Raw genomic sequence first — 19,032 nt, forward strand, 5'->3', positions numbered from 1 at the left:
AGGATCACTATTCAACCCTATTTTATTAAACCAATGAGTCGAACAGGGCTGTCTACTGGCTCCTTTTTAATTTTTATACCAATGATATAGTACAGGCCATGGACTCTTTGGAATTCTTCTCACTTAATGGGTGCAAAGTCTTGATCTTGATGCATGCTGATATATGGCACTTATTTCTTGTACTGAAAACAGGCTTAGATGAATGCTGTTCGGATTGGCTGATTACTGCAGAGAGGAGAAATTGAGGACCAACTATGATAAACAAATGTGGTAGTTTTTGGTTCCAGTAGAACCAAACACAGATGGACAATTAACTCTCAGTAAATTGAACAATGCCCCTCCTTTAAATATTTGTCTCTCTTTTCAGAGATCTTTATAATGGTCAGTCCATCTTAATGCAGCCCTATTAACTGCATGGAGTCTAGTGGGGATCCTTTTAAAATTATTATTCTTGGGGGCCAGCGGGCAATTAATAGCTCCTGCACTCAAAATATTCCAGAGCAAAGTAACTCTGCAGCTTTTGAATGGGGCAGAGATTTGAGGGTGGAATATGAAAGTGAGTGAGAAGTTAGAAATTGACCAGAATAATTTCCTGAGGAAAATCCTGGGTTGTCCCCCGGGCACCACTGCTATACATCTAAGAATGGAGGCAGGGATGCCCTCAATCTCTGTTAAGAGTCCATCTGATACTGCTGAAATATTTTAAGAAACTTGACAACCTTCCAGAAGACCATCTAGTTAAGTCATGCTATTGGCACTACCAAGAGAGGCGTCAGTGGGCAGATATGCCATCCCATATTCAACAACTGTATTCTCTGCTTTCACTAGAGGAAACTTAATCCCTGGGCTAGGGAAAAATCTTTGATTTGCACGATTACCAAAAGAGACACTGGTTTGGTCAATTACAAGTTCTCCCTATAGTATCCTCATTTCAAAAATACAACACACAGCCACCCACTTTGTAGTACCTATTCAACCCCACCAGCACACCTCTAAGGAGGGCATTTACTAGTTAACGTTTTCCAACTATGTCCTTGGCATATCTTGAGGGTGTATTTCTCAAAGTTCCCATCACACAGCATCTATGCGCCCTGAGGCCAGGGGCAAATGGAGGACATTAAACATTACATCCTACACTGCTCCTTCTATGGAATACAAGAAAAAAACCTGTGTCAGATTATTGATCAATTCACATGTTCTGAACGAGAATGCGTCTGTTACTTGCTGGCAGATGTGTTTCATTATATTAGTTATCAAGCAGCCATTTTTGCCTTATTGTCTTATAAATTTAGGGCGAGTACTGTATTTGCTAGCCCTGCTACACAACTGGCTAAGTTGTAGTTCTAGCTCTTGTTACAACCGAGTTGTAACTTCAGTATGGTATTTCGGTTTATATCTCTATTTTAATGAACGTTGTTTAGCTACTTATGTTTACTTTCTTATGTCATCCATTTTTCTTTAAGCATTATGCATTAGCTGTTATGTTTTATGTTGTTTTATTATGCTTTAATGTGTTTTATGAACTGTGGTTACAACAATACTTATTAATTCATGGCAGGCAATGTAAACTGTCATATGTAAAGCATTACATGAATTAACTTAAGTTTGCACAGATGTTCACATCCACTATTATGCTTATAAAATGTATGCTTGATTTTTGTGCCCAAAGTCAACCTTTTAAAGCACTGCTTAGAGGCCCTTCTTTGAAACTATCCATGGCCAATGGAGTTTTCATTCCACTGATGCGATGAGGAACAGTGGTATTTCTAATCTGTGGCAAGACAGCAGCACTTACACAATCCCTTGCTTGCCATCCCTTAATTTTTTATATTAGAAAAGCATCTCACTCTGTCCATAAGCATTATTGTATCACTTTATTTGGCTTTACACTTAAAAAAAACAAACCCACAACTCGATACAATCACATTTTACATAAAACACAGTTAGTGAGGTGATGAACACGAGTATACTGCATTTTTCTAGGCACTGAGGTAAATAGGTTGAAAAACCTACTGCCACCTCAGAATCAATATACACAATGCTCAAGTCCAATATATCTGCCACTGTTTCTCCACATGTCATAGTTTTTTCCCTCCTGGAATCAATTCATTTATTTTTCTCAGATCTCCAAGTGACACTGTTGCAGAACCTCTCTGGGCTGGTCTTGCCTGAAAGAAGATGAAGTTGTCATTTTATGTATTCAAAACGATTAAACTAAGTTAAATAAAGTCACTTGCAGTTATATCCCTGTGCCTGTTTACTTGAAGTTTCACTGTGTTCAATGGGGCTTACTGCCACGAAAGTATGGACAGGATTGCAGCCTAAAACTATTTCCTTCTACAAGGAATGCAATTGAATACTTAGTATACAACAAGCCTGCTCAACTTAGGCCCCCAGCTGTTTTTGGACTACAACTCCCATAGTCCCCATCCACTTGGTCAATAGCCAGGGATTATGGGAGTTGTAGGTCAACATCTGCAGAAGGGCCGAAGTTGAGCAGTCCGGGTATACAATGTGCTTATTTAAGGCATCGCATGCATAACAGAATAGGGTATACATTACCTGCGATTCATGGAATTTCCAACCTATCATGTAGTAAATCTGAAATGTGGCAGGTATTGTCCCATCATCATTTCCATACATTTCTATTAAAGAAACATGTATATTACAGATTTTAAAAACACAGTAGAAACAAGTTTAATCCAATTCAGTCAAAATCTTTAGTTTACAAGTAGAATGTAACACATTATTACCCAAGCAGGTAGATGATTCAGCGGGGAAGCAACCTGTCTAGAGATCAGGAGGCTGTTGGTTCGAATCCCCTCTGGTGTTTCCCCCAGAATATGGGTAACTCCTATATCAGGCAGCAGCAATATAGGAAGGTGCTGAAAGGCATCATCTCATACTGCATGGGAGAGGGCAATGGTAAAGCCCCTCCTGTATTCTACCAAGAAAACCACATGGTGGTCTCCAGGAGTCAACACCGACTCAATGGCACAACCTTTCCTTTACATTTGTTCTACTAGTAGATACTGACAAGCTATGGATCATGTAGCTCAGACATGAAACTGGCCCATTTCCTCAGATGAACAGCAACTACTTCCCACTTCATTGTGCTATGCTTCCTGGTCAATCTTTTCTCCTTGAAGTTGTTTAAGGGCTACAGAAATAACCCATGCAACCATCATGCTGATGTGCTGCATTTCTCTGCCTGTCGTAGCTGCATGTGCCCCTTTCTTGGATGGTCTTATGCCCGAAGCCAGAACCAAGATTGGCAAGGTATTGTCGTCTTTCTGTAGCTATGGGAAGCAGCTTATGTGCTACATGGTGGAGAGCAAAGAACACAGCAAGGGGTGGGCAACCAGCCCTGAAGCACTTATTTGCAAGGTTGATGAAATATGGCAGAACCATGTTTAGCGCCAACTGCAGCTCGAAATCCCATTTAGTCCAATTCATACCCCTTACACCAACACTGAAAACACCTCTCAGCAGATGAGGTCATGCCAGTTTGAACTGCACTTACCCTTGTATACTGCTGCCGCGGCCAACATAGTTTCCCTGTGTAGCATTGGTTTTCTACTCCAGGAGCAATTACTTTCTCCCATACCTAAAAATAGTTTTCAGGCTTTAAAAAAAAGATACAGCATACACCATGAGTTTCACATTTTGTGTGAATTTTAGATCAATAGTACAGCACTTTCGTGTAGGAACAGATTGGCGTTATCTTGGAACAATTATGTAAATCAAAAAAATTTACTTAGTAAGCAAAGCTGTAGGCTTTGCTTACAGTTTGTACCAACAGTGCACTTTCAGATGGGCAACTTATTGAGCACCAAGATTAATAGCAGAATCCAATTATAAACAAAGCTACTATTTGACAGGTATGTTACAACAATATCTGAGTGAACCACTGCTTTGAGGTGAACACACCTTCCAAACAGCTAATGGAGGAAATTTTTCAGAAAATATTCTTCCCTTCTATGTAAGCTTGTTTCCATATAAATTTGATCAAATATCAAACATCATAATTCTGACACCTAGTTGATAACTTTGATCCAAAGTGGAAGGTATTTAGAGCAGAAATTATACTCTTATGGCTTTTCACAGGAAGAACTTATTAAGATGGACCCTGATCAGGCCAAAAGAACACTTAGGCAGAGAGCATTGGATGTTGAAGAGCAATTAAATCTAGCCAGTCTTCCAAAAGGCCTATTTCTGTCCAATTAACCTGTCTATTTAAGCTATTTAAACTGTTTAACGACATAGCAATTCAGGAGAGCAATGACCCTTACTGGCTTTAACTCATGCGTGGTACTAGATGGGAAATTTAAGCAAATACCATATACTGCTCGGCTATGCCCTTGTGGCACAGGTGCCATTGAAACAACTGCACATATTTTTGCTCTACTGTTCTTTCATAAGGATATCCGAAAGAGTTTCATTTTGCTTTTTTAGTAAATCATCCTGGCCATATGGATATGTTCTATCTATAGCACCTTTTGTCTGATTACAATGATTTCATTTCTCTAGATGTGGCTAAATTTTGCTTTATAGCTTGTAAAATACACAAAGAGATGCTTACTTTGATGTAAGCTCTGTGTCTGTCGTAAACTGTATGATGATTGTTTATTTGGTCAATGCCCATAATAAAGGATATCTATCTATCGACAGTAATACAGAAACCCCAATTGTCAAAAGGATTAATTGAATTATTTTTATTAAAAGAAAACACAGAAATGGCAATTCAGCTTCATCTAAATTTAGACTGGAGATTCGTAAGGGAGCTAAATTAAAACACTTTAACTATTTAGTAACTATTTAAGTTAGCAGTATACATCTTAGTAAGCTGGAGCCCTGTCATAATTGTGAGTTAACACACAATCAATGGAAGTGACCCCAGTAGTTCAATAACCTGTAACCCAAGGGTAGTGTAAATGGTACCAAAAACATTCTGCACTGACACACCTGCAGAAAACATTTATGAGGTAGACAGTTTGTTGCTGTAGGTCTGTGAGCTGGAACATGTCTCTGCAACGTTTCAGGAATTTGACAGAAATTCAGAGAAGGATGCTATCCATCTTAACAGGACATAAGAAGATTTTGTTCACCAGTATTTAGCATCTAATATGTTGTGCATGGATAGATATATAGGGTGTGTAATTTCTATACCATGTACTACTTATTAATCCCTCCAATACAGAGTTAATTCAAAAGATAGTATGGATTCCCATTGACACATTTCACAATTCTGTGTGCATCTTAAGCCATTACACAATAATTTAAATTTAATGTTAATTTGACATTTGCTCCTCCAAAAATAACCATTTTGCTAATTCACTATTTAAAAATGACAACTTGCCTTGCAGATCAGCCATAACTTCAAACATTCCAGGATAGTTAACTTGGATTTCATCAGTATCCTAAAAATAGTAAGATTTAGGTTTTTCAAGTTAACTAACATTTCTCAGAGCAAGGTGGCATACCATTTATAGATCAATAGGACTAATGACTATTGCCTGCTGGTTAGACATGGTATCATGCAACAAAGCACGGGAGGGAGCTCTCAAACAGAACATTGATAGGAACGACTGGAAGAAGAATTAGTCTGGATAGAGAAAAACTTCATGCAAAGCTAGCATTTAGTGCTGCTTACACAGGTTAAGGGGAAAGCTCAGTGAGAAGAGGACGTGAAAACTGTTTTAAAAAGAAGAGGGAACAGACAAGACTGAAGCAGACAGATGAAAATGGGTTGAGTAGGCAGCAAACCATGGGAGGTTGAAGCCAAGAAAAAAGTATCCGTGTGTGTGTGTCCATGAGAGAGAACGTGCACACCCAGGGATAGGCAAGACTGCATGGTGCTTGCAAGAGGGGAGAGGACAGGTAACAGAACTTGTTCTTCTGGGTGAAAAATACATGTCATACTCTCACCCACCCACCCCCAAAAGTAAGATCCTAATTGAAAGAAGTGAGGGAGATCACCTTAATTAGTTTTGATTTTTTACTTAAGAATATGGAACAGTGAACCTTGGGTGCCGAGGGCAGTAGATCTTCTTGCAGATCTTTTCTCCTTTCTTTTTTGGTGCAGCTGTTCGAGAGCTCACTCAGTAACAAAACAGTTACCACACATGCATGATGTTTTTTGGATCCCCTATGACTCCAATGCCTTTCTCTAAGGCTTTCCTCCTATACAGATTAATTGTCTTGCACTTCTGCTTACGCTGTGTTGCTTTTGGTAACTTATGGAGAGGCTAGGTGTGTAGATGTTGGTAGAAAAGAGACTTGATCACACTGTATGTAAAAACTATAATTCTAAAGCTTTTACCCACAGCTCCTTTATGGTGCCCAACTTGGCCCCTATGAGAATTTTATCCATTTGGAAGTAGTACAAACCAAATTTTTAAGAACAATATTCCAAGTGCCATGCTGTGTTCCCAATATAGCTTTAAGATGTGAGGCAGGAGTTTTTAGACTAGAAATCAGACTCTGGCTGAGTATGTTTATATTTTGGTTGAAGCTGTTATTCTTTCAAGTGGGCTTGGCTCCTCTTTCCCTTATAGACAGTTACGCTTTGAGATGGAAGGTGGCGTTAAAACATAAGCTATAATCTTATAGCCTTTCCCAGGAGGAGCTTATCAGGATGGGGTATGACCAAGCAATAGAGGCCATCAAACAGCATGCATTTGATATAGAAATGCAAGAAGAGTCAGCTAAGCTGCCCAGAGGGATTTATATAGGTAATCAGTTTTCAAACATAAAACCTGCTGAATACCTAATCAGCTTAACAGCAGCAAAATTCAGAAGAGCCATGACCCTTGCTCGGCTAAATGCACTCCCGGCTGCAGTTTTAGAGGGGAAGTTTAAGAAACTACCATACTCAGCCTGCCTCTGCCCTTGTGGCTCGGGAGAAATAGAAACGACTGCACATGTATTACTTTACTGCACATTTTACAAGGATATTCGAATCAATTTTATTTCCTTGTTTTCAATGCAATTTCCTGGCCACACTGATGAGTTTTATTTAAATTACTTGCTGTCAAATTTTAAAGACACCGTGTCTTGGAATGCGGCCAAGTTTTGTTATGTAGTCTGTGAAATCCATAAGGAACTCACTATCTGATTACTGTTGGCAGTTGTTTGATTATTATTGCTGGTCAATGACAAAAATCAATCAATCAATCAATCTAAAGCTTTTATTTATAAGTTTATTTCAAGGTTTTAGTGTATTCTTGCTTAACCTAGTTACAGATATGAATTTGAAGCTCATATTTGTCAACTTGACATTGAATGGTATGCCTGGTAGTTACACTATTTCTTAAAGAAAATACCCTTGAGTGTTATTGGATTTTGTTTCCTACTTAACAGAGATTAGCCTTTTCACTCTGCCAGAGAGCTAGGCTCTCTCCTCCGCTCTAACCTGAGCGTAACTCCAAACCAGCCCTTTTCTCTTAAGGAGCTGGACACTATCTTCTACCAACTTCTCTTGAGAGTCAGAATCAATGACTCATGGAAAAATAATGAATGCACTCATGGGGGGGAAAATGTGTTAACTCTCATCTCCTCCCAACATTCCAAACAGACTTTTTTGGGCAACCCAAGGGCTGCTCTTATTAAAAAAAAGTTAGTGCAGCTACGTTATTCCAGAGTCTGGACCTAATATCTTATGAGGGGGCCCAGTATAGAGGTTTTTAGAAGGAAAAAGATACAACTTCACTTGAAGCCTTACTTAAAAGGGCCAGCATGCCAGTGGGTCCTTTGAATGCTGTGGGGAAAGAGAGATTCCTGGCAGCACTGGTGCCCCCACCCCGCCCAGACACACACAAAAGAAGAACACGGAGGTCCGACTTGGGCCTGAGGTCAATTCTTAAAAGTCCCTCAAAACCCTGGCAGCAGAACTTATAAAAGGTATACAAACGCCCGGGAGGCAGGAAGCACAGGTGGGAAGAAGGCTGTGCAAACTTTATCTTCCCCCACCCCTGACAGTCACTCAATGGTGGTGGGGGTGTGGATTGTGCTCCTACACGATCTGTGCTGCTCCATGCAGCGCAGATTTTCAGAGGTCAGGATGACACTTCCTGGACTCTGGGTATCCCACAATGCACTGTGCTCGTCACCTGAGAATATACACTGCACTGTAGTGACATGCCCAAGGTGACATACAATCCTGGTAGCTGTGCCCTTAACCCTAGCTAAAAGCTAGGCTTAAAAATAGTGTCAGGTTTGTCTGGAGCACTGGGATCTGCATGGATCCCGGTGCTACACACGTGCAGCCTAACCTAGCCTGAGTTAGGCTCTGCATGAGAACATCCTTATGTTAACTCTTTAGTGACCAAGCTATACTTACCATGTCTTTTACATAAACAAACCAGAACTTAACATTTGTTCAACTAATTTTGTACAAATATTTTAAAACAACACTCGTTTCTTCATAACATGATATACTGATTTAATCAGCATCCTCATAGAAATTCTTTTAAGTTCATAACATTATAGAAAAGTAAATTATGGTTTGTATGATGCTGTCCATTCCATCTTGCCTATCTTTAAAGGTGATTCTCCCAATTTAACTTCCAATTCATTTATGAAGCATAATTTTTTTCAATGTAGATGAAACCCCTTTAATTTGGTTCAATAATACTGACGCTTATGGTAAAACTCACTGCAATTTAGAACTTGCAGAGTGCTTTGTATACAACAAAAGACTGTCAGTTGGCACCTGTAATACTTTTCCGGGCTGTCCCTTTCCTGTAATTGATAGTTACCACAGTCAGTGTGTTGAAGCCAGCTCTGCCCAGTAGATGTCCCAAGTCATTGACAGCAGTAAAAGGAGATACGTGTGGAGAAAATCCACCTTCTCTTTCTAGTTCTGCGAGCTGTAAAGAGCAGCGAAGCTCATAAAGTGTGTCTCCTCCAAACATGGCACCAACAAATACACCATCTGGTTTCAGCACCTCATGTATCTAAAATAAGTCACCATAATTAAAGCAAGTCATTAATAAACCAAGGTTCTTCTGTCAAAGTAATGTAAAAGATTTCAAATCTGGTTCTGAAGCCATTACTTCAAAATGACTTCAATTTGTACCCCACTTTTCTACCTAAAGGTCCCCAAAGTTGTCAACAAATATAAAGAGATCAATAAAATATAAAAGCAGAAGCAATGCAAAGATAAAAACAGGATATATCTGTTATGTTGGACCTTTTGCACCAATAACCCTCATGATCCCTAGGGACACTGGATGTTGTCAGTTAGGGTCTCCTCCTCTTTCCGGCTTTAGCTCTGCTTCTATGACTCCTCCTTGATACAATGTACTCAGTAACTTCCTGGGAATGACTTCCTTCTTCCCAAAACACTCTCTGGCCACCACATAGCTAGCAGCTAGGGTATAGGTCTTTCCTATCATCATGTACTCCTAAATAAAGTAGATTAGTTTAACCTTAAGTCAATCTCCATGCTTATCATTTATCAGTCGTTCCTTGGACTCCATCACGGCTTTTAGAAAGCTTGTAAAGACTTGTAAAGGCTTTTTACCCAGGCTTTTACATAATCGTTTTTACTGCTGCTTCTGTGTGTTTTTATCTGTTGTATTGTTTTTATATGTTTTTATACTTTTTAGCTTGATGTTTTTATTGTCTTTTTATTGTATGTTTTAACTTTTGTAAACCGCCTTGGGGTTGTCTTAACGAAAGGCGGTATATAAATGCAAAAATAAATAAATAAACAAATTTACAAGCTTTTGCCCCAGAGACCCCGTTTGCTTCTGCTGTAATCAGAGTGAGCTAGCTCCTGAAATACTTTGCAATACACATATACATAGACAAACGCACACTGAAGTAGCTTGCCCACAAACCCTAACAGGTGTGGGCACCTCAGACTCAAATTTTAGATATTTAATTTTCTAACAGGTTCAAGTGTTTGATAAAATGTCTTTTTATTTCCCACTTATTTCCATCTTCAACTGTGAAATTCCCTACCAAGTAAGGCCCATCATGCTGCTTTTCTGCTGACATTCTGACATTACATCAAACATTCCCTTTTAGACCAATTTTTGTCCTATAAGGTTCTTGGCTTCTCCTGGTTATGGGATGTCTTTTACCAAATGGTGGACTATTCTTTATCTGCTGCTCCTATCTCTGGTTTCGATGTTGTTTATACTGTTCCGTTATTGTTAACTGGCTGTATTTTTTCTAAGTTGCCTTGAGCATTTCTTTAACAGAATGTTAGAGTAAACTTTTTTTAAAAAATTAAAAGGGAGAGTAATACTCTGGAATGTCTCCCTACAGAAATAAGAATCTCCACATCTGTAACAACTTCTAAAAAGTCTCTAAAGACATCTGTTCACCTAACCTTATTAACTAGACTTGTTTTAAGGTTTTAATTTTTATTTTATGTTGCTGTCAACTATCCAGAGATGGAAGTTTGGGGCAGTGTATAAATACAATACATAAAATAATATATGCTTACCTCGTGCAAGGCTTTGGGTAGGTCATTCACCCAATGCAAGCTAAAAATAAACAGTTTAAGAACAATATAAGTTAAAGGCATACAACTTTACCTACACAACAAGTTTCAGGCAGGTAACATATGTTGGTCTATTGGTAGAGAGGTACAAAGTACAAACACCAAAGAGACACACTAAGACAGTGACTGTGATGTAACAAATAAATATAAAATATTAGCCAACTATTATGAACATTTCTGAAAACAGCTAGAAATGCTTAATAGTACTGTGCAACATTTACATGTTTTGGAGACTAACAAGTAGCACCTGCTTCCATGTAAGGATACAAAATACTTTATTTGGTATTCTGCATGTGCACTGGGACTTATCAGATCCCAGTGTGCACGCACAGACCTCTTGGTAACCTTGCTACAACCTATACACATTATTTTAGTTACATATAGAGAACAATGCTGATGTACAAGATTTGGATTTAAGACAAGTTTTAAAATTGCGAGCTGATGCCAGAAAAAACACTGCACCATAAACACGTTTTACCTAATCTAGTTCAATGGTTAATTACCTCAACCCACTGACAACAAGATCAAAGGCGTTCTCTTTGAAAGGCAGGAATTCTTCATCTGCTACAATGTTGACTGTAGGTATTTCGGATTCTATTGTATTTTTCTAATTAGATTAGAATACAAGTTGATTAGTACTGCAGTTAAGCCTGTGTTTTTCTCAATACTGTGTATTAATTAGCAAGCAAGTACCATGCAACCACCTACCAGAGCATTTTCAGCAACATCTACTTGAAAAAGCCTTTCAACAACATCCTGAAACAAAAATGGATCACAGGTTGTCTCCAATTGTTTTACCAATTTTGCTTTACTGCAAATGCTGGAGTGAGAAAAACATGAGGCAAACATGCTGGACTGGGAAAAACAAGAGCAATATTTACATATTGCTTCTCAACAAGCATTTTCAAAGCTGTTTATACAGCAAAAGGAAGAAGATGGCTCAGTGACCGAAAGGGGCTTGCAATCTGAAAAGGAACACACCAACAACAGCCTCAGGGAGGAACACTATGCCAGGCCGTGTAGACAGAGTTTTTATCCACCTGCTAAATATAAGAGAGCCACCACTTCCAGTATACCTGCACTTTATTGTGTTGAAAGACAGCATGGGATGTATGGGCCATGGTTTCTTACATGAGATGTTTTTTCTTTCTTTCAAATTAGTATTTTAAAAAAATAGATCAATGAGGTTAAAAGCAATGCAACTGTTTCATACCAAACCTAATTTCAAAGAAGTTTATCAATCATATCAAATATTCTTCCTCACATTGTCAGTTACTTTAGTTTATTTATTGTGGTGGTGGAGCAAAGCTCCTAATCTATATTGAGAACTTCTTGTTGTTTCTGTTGAAAAGTTATATCTACTAATAGCCCAACCCATTAGAATTAGGTGGCAATCCTATGGACACTTACTCAGAAGTAAATCCCACTGAAGCCAATGGAGCTTGCTTCAGTCATTGCATAGGACTGGATTATTAATAGGGTATTCTGTGTAACAATGCTTAAATTATTTAGGGTAACAGAATTGGCATTGCTACTAGAACTTTTAGCATCTTAAGTAAATTTGTAACATTTAGCAGCGCATTTCAAGGCTAATTAGGACTAAACTCAGTGTTTGTTCAGTCCAGGCAACTCAAGTTTACAGTACATGTATAAAATCTGAGAAATCATACCTTGTTGAAATGCTGAGCTATGTAGCTTCTTCCACAGCCAAGGTCCAGAGCAAGGGGAAAAGTCCTTTTATAACAACAAAAAGAGCTAACTTGCAAAGATGCAATTCAATTAACTATATAATATATATAACGCTTTATGAAGTTTTTCCTTTCCCGGTTAGATGCAACTGAAATCGTATCTATACTTTCTTGCGAGAAAGTCCTATTGAACTTGTCAACTGTAAAACAGAACAAATATGTGATCTTATCACATCCAACACTACAAAAATGCTCAAATCCCTTCCTCAATAAGTATGTACCACTACCATGCCCTTCTACTGCACCTGGTTTAGTCAGAAGAGCAATGCCAGCATCTGCTTTAATATCAATGCAGTAATTATCACAATTCATGAGGTCTAACTCAAAATTAAACACAAATAGCTATGTTTTCATCAGAGAAATTTTATCACACTTTTAGGAAACAGAAGAGGAAGACCATGGATTCAGCTTCCAGAAATTAGCTGCTCCACTTAAAACTGGCTGATGGGAAACTTACTCTAACAACTGCAGGTTTATAACCCATTAGGTTGTTAGTTTACACAAATGCCTCAACCCTAAATATCTTGTGTCAAAGTCTACTAAAATCAATAGTTCATCTAAAAAATAGTCAACATCCAAACTAACCCTCCACTGACTCATCAGGGTTTTCTGTTGCATTTGTGTGGAGGCATCTGGTATTTTTGGCAATCCTCTCTTCCCTCTCCAACCCCAACCCCACCCCACCCCGTGTTGAGGGACCCTCAGGGAGATAGTTTCAGGAACCACAGATGTCTGCAGAGGGAAGGGGGCATTGTCAAAAACCACTCCTGCCCCTCTTGCACAATGACAAGTCTTGGCATATGAATGGAGTAGTAGTCTGGATGTCAGTCAATATGTTAAGATGTAGAAGTTAATTCACTCTTTGTTAAAATTAGCAACCATTGTTAGCACCATTTCACAAGACACAATTTAATTTCATAGCTGCTGTTAAAAATCAGTATGGTTAATGCTGAATACTCAGTTGCTTTCCTCTACTATTGCTGACTTTTTCCAGAGAAATACAGGTCATATTTCAGTGATAATAGCAACGTTAATAAGGGAAGAATGAAAGAAAGTTCTTTCAAGGTATTTCCATCTCACACATTAAAATTACATTTATATACTGCCTGATACGTGCATCTCTAGGCAGTATACACAACTTAAAGCACAACAAATAGAGTAAAAACAGAATAAAAAGTTCAAAAAATCTCACAAGTTATCTTTAATAGGTGACAGGGTTCATGACAAAAAGGTGCTCTCTTAAGTATCCTGGATCCAAGCCACTGAGGGCTTTATAGGTAATAACCAGCACTTTGTATTTTGCTCGGAAACATATCGGCAGCCAGTGCAGTTTTTTTTTTTTTAAAAAAATTGGTGTTATATGGTCCCTTCAGGTTATCCTAGAGACCAATCTGGCTGCCACATTCTGTACCAATAGTAGTTTCTGGGCTACATTCAAAGGCAGCCCCAAATAGAGCATTGCTCAAGCCTGGAGTTTACCAGAATATGCACCACTGCTTTAAGGTCATTTACCTCCAGAAATGGACGCATCAATCAAAGCTGATATAAAGTGCTCCTGGCCACTGACTCAACCTGATAGAGATTTAGATACACGAGTACTCCCAAATTACATATGCTATCTTTTGGGGGAGTATAACCTACCCACAACAGGCAAATCTAAACCATCCCTCGGGTCTCAAACCCCCACAGTACCTCCATCCAGTGTTCCTTCTAACAGGGATTCCCAGATGTTGCTGATTACAACTCCCAGAATCCCCAGCTGCAATTGTTTTTGCTTGGGGATTATGCGAGTTGTGGTCAACAACATCTGAGAATCCCTGTTAGAGGGAACGTTGCCTCCATCTTATCCGGATTCAACTTCAGTTTGTTATTCCTCACCCAGCCCATTACTGCCCCCAGGCAGGCATTTAGGGAAGTTATGCCATTTCCTGGTGAAGTCAATATGAAGAAATATGTCTGGGTGTCATCAACATACTGATAACACCCTGCACCAAACCTCCTGATGATCTCTCCCAGTGATTTCATGTAGATGTTTAGAGAATTGGAAACAGTATGGAGCCTTGTAGAACGTCATACTTTAATTCTTGCTTTGCAGAGCACCAGTCTCCAAGCGACACTCCAAGCAACATCTGGAACGTGCCAGAGAGATAGGAACGGAACCACTGCAAAACAGTGCTACTCAATACCACATCCCTCAGGTGATCCAGAAAGATACCATGGTCAATGGTATCAAAAGCTGCCGAGAGTTCCAAAAGGAACAGGAGAGTCGCACTCTCTCTGTCAATAGCCCATTGGAAATCATCCATTGGGCCTAACAGGGCTGTCTTGGTTTGAAATGGGTCTAGATATCTGCATCATCCAAAACTGCCTAGAGCTGAGAGGCCACCACTCGCCCAATCACCTTGCCCAACCACAGAAAATTGGAAATGAGTTTGTAATTAGCTAACTCCAAGGATCCAATGAAGGTTTTTTCAAATCAGGTCTAAAAATAGCCTCCTTAAGACAAGGAGGCATCCTGCCCTCCCTCAGAAAAGCATTTATACTATTTACCAGACCCCCTCCAATAACACAATTAACAGATGAAATAAGCCAAGATGGGCAAGGGTCAAGCAAACAGGTTGTAGGATGCACAATCTAAAGCAGTTTGTTCACATCCTCAGGAGCCACAAACTGAAAGTGATCCAATCTAATCCTATAAGAGGAATTGCTGGACACCTCCACAGTAGACTCTGTAATAACTGTGGAAAACATTTTTGCCCGAATAAAATTATGTTCCTTTGCCAACCCCAACAGTCCAAGAATCAGGGTGGATATGATTTAAATCGAACTGATTAAAATCACGATTTAAATCACTAGCAGGGTGGATAAAAATAAAAAAAAATCTGATTTAAATCAAAATCCGATTTAAATCAAAAAAATCCGATTTTTTTGATTTAAATTGGATTTTTTTTATTTTTATCCACCCTGCTAGTGATTTAAATCGTGATTTAAATCGTGATTTAAATCAGTTTGATTTAAATCAAATCCACCCTGCCAAGAATCAAATCCTAAGGACAAGTATCCATTTTACCATGGCAGAAATCCAATTTCTAGTCAATCCTCTTACAGTGTAGCTTGCTACTCAAACTTTCAGGGGCATTTAACTTGTTACCTACTTACATTTTAAAACTGTGTATTCTGCCCAACTGGGGAGATCTTTTTGTGGAAAATCAACACAAATTAGGTACACCAATATCTTACCTGGCTATGTCAAACACACGATCCGCTATCCTACTGCCAACCTGCAAGCAACAAAAAATAGCATCCATAGCATTGCTAATAGTTTTGATTGGCATCACTTTATTTTGACCATACTAAAGCAGGATTCCTGGAGAGAATCTACGTGGTCACTAATTAATCAATCAATTAAACCAACCAGGATTTGGCGATCAGGAATACCTCACAGATCCATCCTTTCTTCTTGCACACAGAGTTCCCTGCTCCAGAAACAAGCAATTTTGCCTATTCCTTTAATTCAACAGAGAGAGACTTTCCAGAAATCTTGGGGTTCCAATGTGCTGCTGTAGTGTCTAGGCAGCTGCTATGGATTTCCCACTTGCACACAACTGGGAGATATACAAGTGGATTATCTCCCAGAACCTTTTTAAGAGTCACCTTAAATGGTACAGCAGGCGAAATGCTTAACAAGCAGAAGGTTGCGGGTTAAAATCCCCACTGGTACTATATCAGGCAGCAACAATACAGGAAAATGCTGAAAGGCATCATCTCATACAATGTGGGCACCGGGAGTCAAAATCGATTTGATGGCACACTTTACTTACCTTTTAAAGACCTTAAAATTAGCTACAGAGGGACGAGATAATGAATCGGCTTTGGGGAGAAGGCTTTGACCCTTGCTCTCCATGCTATTTTATCACTCTAAACCATCTCGCTGAAGCTGTTAACAACCTTATCAGTGAAGAGAGACTTGGGGCGGGGTGTGTGTGTGTGCAAAGAGACAAGTATAGTAGGTACCTGTGTTTCTCCAAGTCATCTTTTCTTGCACTATTAGTGTATATTATCATACTTCTAAATTTACTAACCAGCGGGGGGGGGGGAGAGAAGGAGGGAGCAGGGACATAGCTAGAGAAAAGGAGACCCCAGAAGTGTAACTAGGAGAGAGGGGACCTTGTTCATCCCTCTCTCTGGCGGTCCTTTAGTGAGAAAGATAATGAAGAAGATAGGAAGAAGTGGCATTGGGGGGCCCTCAGAAACTGGGGGTCCAGGTTCTTTGAACCCATCTGCTCAATTACAGCTACACTCCTGGGAGGCCCTGTAGGAACATTAAGTCCCTGGGACCTCTTGGGGTCTGAGAAAGCCAGGAACTTCTCCTGCCGCTGCCGCCGCCACTCCCCTCCTACCTCTTCTCGCAGGTATTCGCAGCGCTTATGCTCGGGCTGCGCTGCGGCCCAGTTCTTTTGCTTTCTCTTCAGTTGCCTATCAAAGGGGCTGAGGGCTCCGGGCCCCGTGGCGGAACGAGACCCCACTGACGCCCACGGGCGGGAGACAGAGCGGGAACAAGGCGCGGAGCCCTTTGCTACACTTAACAACGGCAGGTGGGAAAGGCGCGACGCCCTTGTCAGCACGCGGACGCCCATCATCCCCCTTCTCCATCCACCACAGGGCACAAGAACCGGCGCTGTCTCATTTCCGGTCTGAATCGGGCTCTTCCGGCCGTGGAACGAAGAGGCGGACCGAGCGGCGCCTTGGAAGTCCGCCGAGTGGAATCTGCTCCACCGAGAGGTTCTTCTGCGCGGTGGAGGAGCCGCCGCCGCAGGGGACTGGGGTGGACCCCTAAGTATGCTTCGTGTGTCCCTTTAAGTGTGTGTAGTGGGGCATCTGGTTTTTTCTTTTCTCTTTGCTGCAAATGAAGACTTGCTGCTACCAGAAAATGGTATGGAGATCGTGTGGAGATGGGGTGTGTATAACGTGCCCGGTAGTACTTTAAAGCTACTTTTTAACCATGCAGCGTAAACCTAGACATGTTTGTTCGGAAGTAAGACGCACCAAGGGGGTGTGTGTTTGTGCTTCTAGCAGACTAAAGAAACAGTAGACTCCGTTGGAAGACTGTTGGAAGCAATTCGGCTCCAAACCATTTCCAACCTGCAGCTCCAACCGTGGGTTAACGGTGATCTTATTTTTCATAATTCATTGTTTCTTGACACGCACGCCCCTTACAGTGCGGGGATAACCGTGCATGACGTGCAGGGCGGCAATTAAACGTCTTTCTCAATCATAATCCTCTCCCCCCCCCCATTCTTCTGACAATATGGGGGCATTATATGTTGATACCGTTTGCAGCACAGGTGTTCTTTTAATGTTTAAAAACGAAAACAAAACCCACATATTTCACACGGAATAAAATCAGAATTAGAACATGATTTCCTGTCTCTGCTTTTACTTTTATGCTAAGCTAAAGTGGTGTGGCGGGGAAATGCTTGAATAACAAGCAGAAGGTTGCCGGTTCGAATCCCCGCTGGTACCTATATTGGGCAGCAGCGATAAAAGAAGATGCTGAAAGGCATCATCTCAAACTGTGCAGGAGGAGGCAATGGTAACCTCCTCCTGCATTTTACTCAAGACAACCACAGGGCGCGGTGGGCGCCAGGATTTCTACTCACAGGACACTGTAAATCGAAATCGACTTGACGGCACACTTTACCTTTAAGCTAAAGTGCTCGCTTCCTCATTGTTTCCTATGGATAGCTGTCACGTTTACTCCTGAGGCGAAGAGGGAGGGGGGGAGGCTTCCAAAGGCATGAAGTAGTTCTCTCTTTAGACAATGGAATTTCTAGTCTAGCGTCTTGGTTTTTAAAAAGTCTATATAGGGCAGCGGCGAAAAATGGCTGATGACTCCGAGTTCCAGGTATCCGCACGGCATCCTCCATGTGCGGGGCCTGCTCGCGGAAACAGAAATCCCGGTAGAGTAGAGTTTCCCTTTGGTTTCAGGGCCTTCAAGTAATCATAACCCGTGCCACATAAAGTCTATTTTTTGAAGGAACTTGATGAGGATGACTTCCTGGCAGGGCGGATTCCTTTTTATTTTCTGCCTTTAAAAAACCAATACTGGGTAGTCTAGTACGCATGCTTGAGAACCTTCAGCAAGGGCGCCGGGAACGACAGACGTTTCTTTTGTCCCTTTAGGTTTGTTTGTGGCGAGTGTTCCGGCGGTGACGTAATTGTCCTGCGCCCGGAACGGAAGTTCCTGGAAGGGATTCGTGCACCTTTGAGGCGTGGAGCGCTTTCTGTGCCACGAAGTGAGTTAAAAGAAGGGGATTTTGATAGAGGGCTGGGATGGTTCGGGGTTCTCTTGTTTCTGTTGCCGTTTTGGGGCTTTTATGGTGAGGGATACTTTATTTTGTTATAATCTCTCGTTCTTTTCCCTAACGGCGTATTTTGCTGCTACATCATATTCACTTTTAAAAAAAAAAAAAAGTCCTGGATTAGCTCTTTCCTTAGCGCTTGCTTGTTAAGTAATTTAGTTTATCCAGGAAAACACTACCATCGTCCAATTACTGTTCTCGTAAGTGATCGCTGTGCTCTTCATACGTCTGAGCTTTGTGTAAGAATGGTTACCTACTGTGCTTATTTTTAGTTATTTATTTATATATATTGCATTTATATCCTGTTCTTCCTCCGAGGAGCTCAGAATGGTGTACATGCTTATTTTTATCCTCGCAACAACCCTGAGAGGTAGGTTAGGCTGAGAGATGCATGACTGGCCCCGAG

General features: G+C 40.5%; 2 protein-coding genes across 9 annotated transcripts in view; one reads left to right on the forward strand and one right to left on the reverse strand.

Moving 5' to 3' along the window:
* Positions 1 to 1,855: 1,855 nt before the first annotated feature.
* On the reverse strand, positions 1,856 to 16,975 carry NDUFAF5 (NADH:ubiquinone oxidoreductase complex assembly factor 5). 2 transcript variants are annotated; one of them, XM_053284605.1, is made up of 11 exons: positions 16,665 to 16,975; positions 15,505 to 15,545; positions 12,187 to 12,250; positions 11,225 to 11,272; positions 11,020 to 11,123; positions 10,460 to 10,499; positions 8,760 to 8,957; positions 5,360 to 5,420; positions 3,524 to 3,607; positions 2,563 to 2,645; positions 1,856 to 2,168 (listed from the first exon to the last, which is right to left on the reverse strand). In XM_053284605.1, the coding sequence occupies exons 1-11, from the start codon at positions 16,902 to 16,904 to the stop codon at positions 2,079 to 2,081; spliced, it is 1,053 nt and encodes a 350-aa protein (XP_053140580.1). In that variant the 5' UTR covers positions 16,905 to 16,975; the 3' UTR covers positions 1,856 to 2,078. The 2 variants fall into 2 exon arrangements, with proteins under 2 accessions (XP_053140580.1, XP_053140581.1); XM_053284606.1 differs by lacking the exon at positions 11,225 to 11,272 and having other exon boundaries at positions 16,665 to 16,974.
* A 26-nt stretch (positions 16,976 to 17,001) lies between these two features.
* ESF1 (ESF1 nucleolar pre-rRNA processing protein homolog) overlaps positions 17,002 to 19,032 on the forward strand; it is a 62,433-nt gene continuing 60,402 nt past the window's right edge. The window contains exons 1-2 of one of the 7 annotated variants that reach the window (XM_053284594.1): positions 17,204 to 17,221; positions 18,448 to 18,560. Coding sequence is in view for 2 of the 7 variants with exons in the window: in XM_053284592.1 (XP_053140567.1) it covers positions 17,171 to 17,221 (51 nt within the window). In the remaining 5 variants the exon portion in view is untranslated. Of the gene's footprint in view, positions 17,222 to 18,162; positions 18,225 to 18,429; positions 18,645 to 18,693; positions 18,827 to 19,032 lie in introns of those variants that run through there. The other 6 variants (XM_053284592.1, XM_053284597.1, XM_053284591.1 and 3 more) reach the window with 6 other exon arrangements.

The sequence above is a fragment of the Hemicordylus capensis genome, chromosome 1, assembly GCF_027244095.1.
Source record: "Hemicordylus capensis ecotype Gifberg chromosome 1, rHemCap1.1.pri, whole genome shotgun sequence".
Taxonomy (NCBI): Eukaryota; Metazoa; Chordata; class Lepidosauria; order Squamata; family Cordylidae; genus Hemicordylus; species Hemicordylus capensis.